At 32.4% G+C, this 4,141-nt stretch overlaps 1 protein-coding gene across 1 annotated transcript; it reads right to left on the minus strand.

Moving 5' to 3' along the window:
- Positions 1-328: 328 nt before the first annotated feature.
- Positions 329-814, minus strand: LOC145045262 (histone H4). The gene has a single exon (XM_078993599.1). The coding sequence runs from the start codon at positions 755-757 to the stop codon at positions 446-448; it is 312 nt and encodes a 103-aa protein (XP_078849725.1). The 5' UTR covers positions 758-814; the 3' UTR covers positions 329-445.
- Positions 815-4,141: the final 3,327 nt, after the last annotated feature.

Below are 4,141 nucleotides of genomic sequence, written 5' to 3' on the forward strand. Positions count from 1 at the left end.
AATTACTAAATTCTAAGTCCAGAGTTATTTAAAAAAAAGAGTGATACGTTATATTCAACGACTACATCAAAGGGAAAATACACGATCAGTGAAAGTTATGTAAACCTCTCAAGAATTCAAAATCTAAATCAATTGACCAAGTATCATCCTACTGCTTTTAGAACCCTATGAATGATAATACGTTGCTTGATCTGTAAGCAATATTGCATACTCTGATAGAATAATTCCACTATCTTCCAGATGCAAATGGCCTAAAAAGTATTCAAATTCAATGACAAAACTAAATTCCATATGCTGGATAAAGATAAATCATTCGAGAAAGAATAAATTTAAACCATAAATTGACTTGCTATCTGATATTATATTAAGAACTTCAATTACAAGTAATATCACTTCAGATTAAACTCCGGTGTCAAACAAGAACCATAGAAACCCTAAAATTTTATTAACCACCAAATCCGTAGAGAGTACGGCCTTGGCGCTTCAAAGCATAGACGACATCCATGGCTGTAACAGTTTTCCGGCGAGCATGTTCGGTGTATGTGACGGCGTCACGGATGACGTTCTCCAGAAAGATCTTCAAAACTCCACGGGTCTCCTCGTAGATTAGCCCACTGATACGCTTAACACCTCCTCGTCTGGCCAGACGGCGGATCGCCGGCTTGGTGATACCTTGGATGTTGTCCCGGAGAACCTTACGATGTCGTTTAGCTCCTCCCTTTCCCAATCCCTTGCCTCCCTTTCCTCTTCCTGACATTTTTTTTTTGTCTCTAGAAATGAAATTGATTTTCGTTTGTGATTGAGATGTCGTTTATTAGGTAGGCTTTTGTAAGTAAAGGTAGGAGGGGTATATGTTTTTGTGGCCGTTGGATCGAATAATATACAAGGGATTGTTGGCCGTACGATTGTAACCCGTGTGATCAGCAACAAAGCGTTTTGGTTGGTTCGTTTTACTATTTCTGGATCTAGGTAAAGATCATGTCCTGGGTTAATTGAAGATATTTTTAGAAATTCAATTTTGACACTGTGTTTTTTTTGTGTCAATTTTGACATTGTGTTTTTCAATTTGTTACAATTCTGACCACTTGACCGGTTAATCAGGTTACATGCTGACGTGGCATGATGACGTGTTAGTTTTGATGATGTGGCATGCTGACATTATATGCTGACGTGTCAAAATTGAATTTTTTTTCTCACAAAAAAAACTAAGTTTTCAATTTTTTTTCGATTTTAACACTAAGTTTAATTTTTTCTTTCAACTTTGACACTATGTTTTTTTGTTCCAAATCGAACATCATTTTTTCCAATTTTGTTCAATGTTGACAATTTTCTATTTGAAACCGTATAAATATTTTTTTAATACATTTAAATCGTATAGATATGTTTTTTTTTTCATTTTAAAACCATAGTTTTGTATAAATATATTTTTTTACACTCAAACCATATTTTTATATATAAATACGTATTAGTTATATAAAAATTGTATTTTATATTAAATATGCAACTTTAAAATATGTTTGGAGGTTTGGAAGCGTGTAGTCGATCAAAACTCAGATATCAAGTTTGTAACCCATCAAATTTTTACATCTTATTAGAAACTTATGGTTAGTGTGATTCTCATGATATAACTAATGCTTTGAATGTATGAAAAAAAAACACATTGTATTTAAATAAAAATGTGGTTTTTAAACGAAAAAAATATGTTTATACAGTTTAAAACGTAATAAATATATATATATATATATATATATATATATATATATATATATATATATATATTTATACGGTTTCAAATAGAAAATAGACAAAACTGAACAAAATTTGATAAAAGATGTTCGACTGGAACAAAAAAAACATAGTGTCAAAATTGAAATAAAAAGTTAAAGTTAGTGTCAAAATCGAAAAAAGTGAAAACTTAGTGTTTTTTATGGAAAAAAATCAATTTTGACACGTCAGCATATCATGTCAGCATGCCACATCATCAAAACTGACACGTCATCATGCCACGTCAGCATGTAACCTGGTTAACCGATCAAATGGTCAGAATTGTAACAAATTGGAAAACACAGTGTCAAAATTGACACAAAAAAACATGGTATCAAAATCAAATTTCTGTGTAAAAAGAGTGTTTTTTGTGACATTTACCCATATTTTTTTTCACCAAGTAACTTCATAAAATCATAGCTTTACTTTTTTAATAAAAATTGATAAAAGACACATGGTAATTTTTCATATAAAAATATAATAAACCTGTAATCCTTAAATTTTAGTACTTATGGTTTTTAACCGGTACTAATAAGAAAATTTTATATATATTGGATTATATTTTTGATTTATTAACGATAAATGTATAATGTTTTATCGTACAATTTTATTGTATTATCTTTGTTTGACGGATAAGGTGTATGTGGCGGTTCGGTTCGGTTATTAGTTAAAATCGAATCATAACCATTACAATTAGTTAATATATTTCGATAATCATTGGGTAGTGGTTAATATTGGTTTTGGTTAGGGGTTTTTACCCGGTTCGGTTTATAAAGTTCAATTTTAGATGAAAACCATAATTGAACCATATGGATTCGGTTGATCAAAATTAAAAACCGCACCATATATTTTAGTAATGGTTTGGTTAAAATGAATTTGTTATATCGATTAATTTTGTTATGGTTTGGTTTTTCGTTTAACATGTTCACCCCCTAGATTTTATGACACATAGTGTAATTTTACTGTTATGTTAGTGTGATTAAAATTTCAATCTTAAAATAACAATTTACATATTCAGATTGAGGATGCCATTTGAGTCACATACATAAAGGTGTCGGTTCAGTGAAAAATATGATTGGGTATAGGCTTTTTTTAAGAAGCTATATCAGACTAGGGGTAAGCATAGGCGGGTACCCGTCCAAAATTACTGGAACCGAAACCGTAACCGCCGGTTCATAAAATGTTAGAACCGAAACCAGTACCGGTTACATCATTTCCTACAATTTTAGAACCGCTCCCACAACCACCGGACCGGTTCCGATTCCGAATACCCACCTGCTAAAAACTTTTAAACTGTTTTAAGCCAAAGTAACGGGATTCGTAACATATGCCTATATTTTGAGACCTCACACTCTTTTTTTTGAAAATTTTAAAACTTTTTTATGTTCACAACAAGCTCAAATACTCCAACCCATTTAAAGATTGCAATTTGAGCCTTATTGTTGTAGTGGGGAATAAATAAGGCGCATTCTCCTTTTATAAGTTAACATGCGGTCGTATGTTGGAAGTAGATATGAATCAAGACTGTCATGGGTTGGCTTGTAAAGGTCTAAGTTGTTGGACAAAGGGGTGCTACAACACTCATGAGTGCTCATAAGTTTTGAGTATTGGATTCAATCCATGCTCATTGAAATCACTTCATGGATTTTATCACGAGTGATCATGAGACGATAATATCTTATATTCTTCAAACCTATAGATATGAGTTGTTACTGTGAGTTGGTTATACATTGATTGCACGAAACCGCATTGATAACTCGATGTCATAAAACATGCCTTTGTGTATGATTGAAAAAGTAGCAGAACAAGCCATATGAGTCGAAGTTTATCCATTCCTTTTACCTTCGGGATAAAAGCGATATTTGTGGACCCCTCGATAATTTAATGATGATACATGTGAGTGTTGGCCAAGCCAGGACTGATTGATTTGTTCAATGAGTCATTCGTCATAAATCGAAAATCGGGAAACAACAGATGTACCTAGAGAATGATTTATAATCCATGTCTCAGTCCATATGATATGTAGAATGGAGAAATATATGATCCTTTATCTAATGGACAAGTCATTGACAAAGGCCAAAGTTCATCGGCAAGGTCAGAGTTCGACAGAAGCTTTTGAGAGCTACGATTGCTAGTCGGGTTATGAAGTCATAGTTGTAATAATATTTTTAGACTTATCCAAGTGGGAGACTGTTGGATTAATTTCTAAGTCCATTACTATAATTGGTAAGACTTGACCCGACCCGGCATGATCCATTTGGGTTGCATGGCATCGGGACATTTGGATTGACAAGATGAGGAAAAAGGATACTAGTGATTTATATTAATATATTATAAGTTCTAATATATTAATATATAATCATATTATTTAATTAGT

The sequence above is a fragment of the Lactuca saligna genome, chromosome 5 (assembly GCF_052625555.1).
Source record: "Lactuca saligna cultivar CGN05327 chromosome 5, ASM5262555v1, whole genome shotgun sequence".
NCBI classification, from domain to species: Eukaryota; Viridiplantae; Streptophyta; class Magnoliopsida; order Asterales; family Asteraceae; genus Lactuca; species Lactuca saligna.

Bases quoted from the DNA above. Each gene is read 5' to 3' on its own strand.
- LOC145045262 (XM_078993599.1), bottom strand. From the start codon at position 757: ATGTCAGGAAGAGGAAAGGGAGGCAAGGGATTGGGAAAGGGAGGAGCT.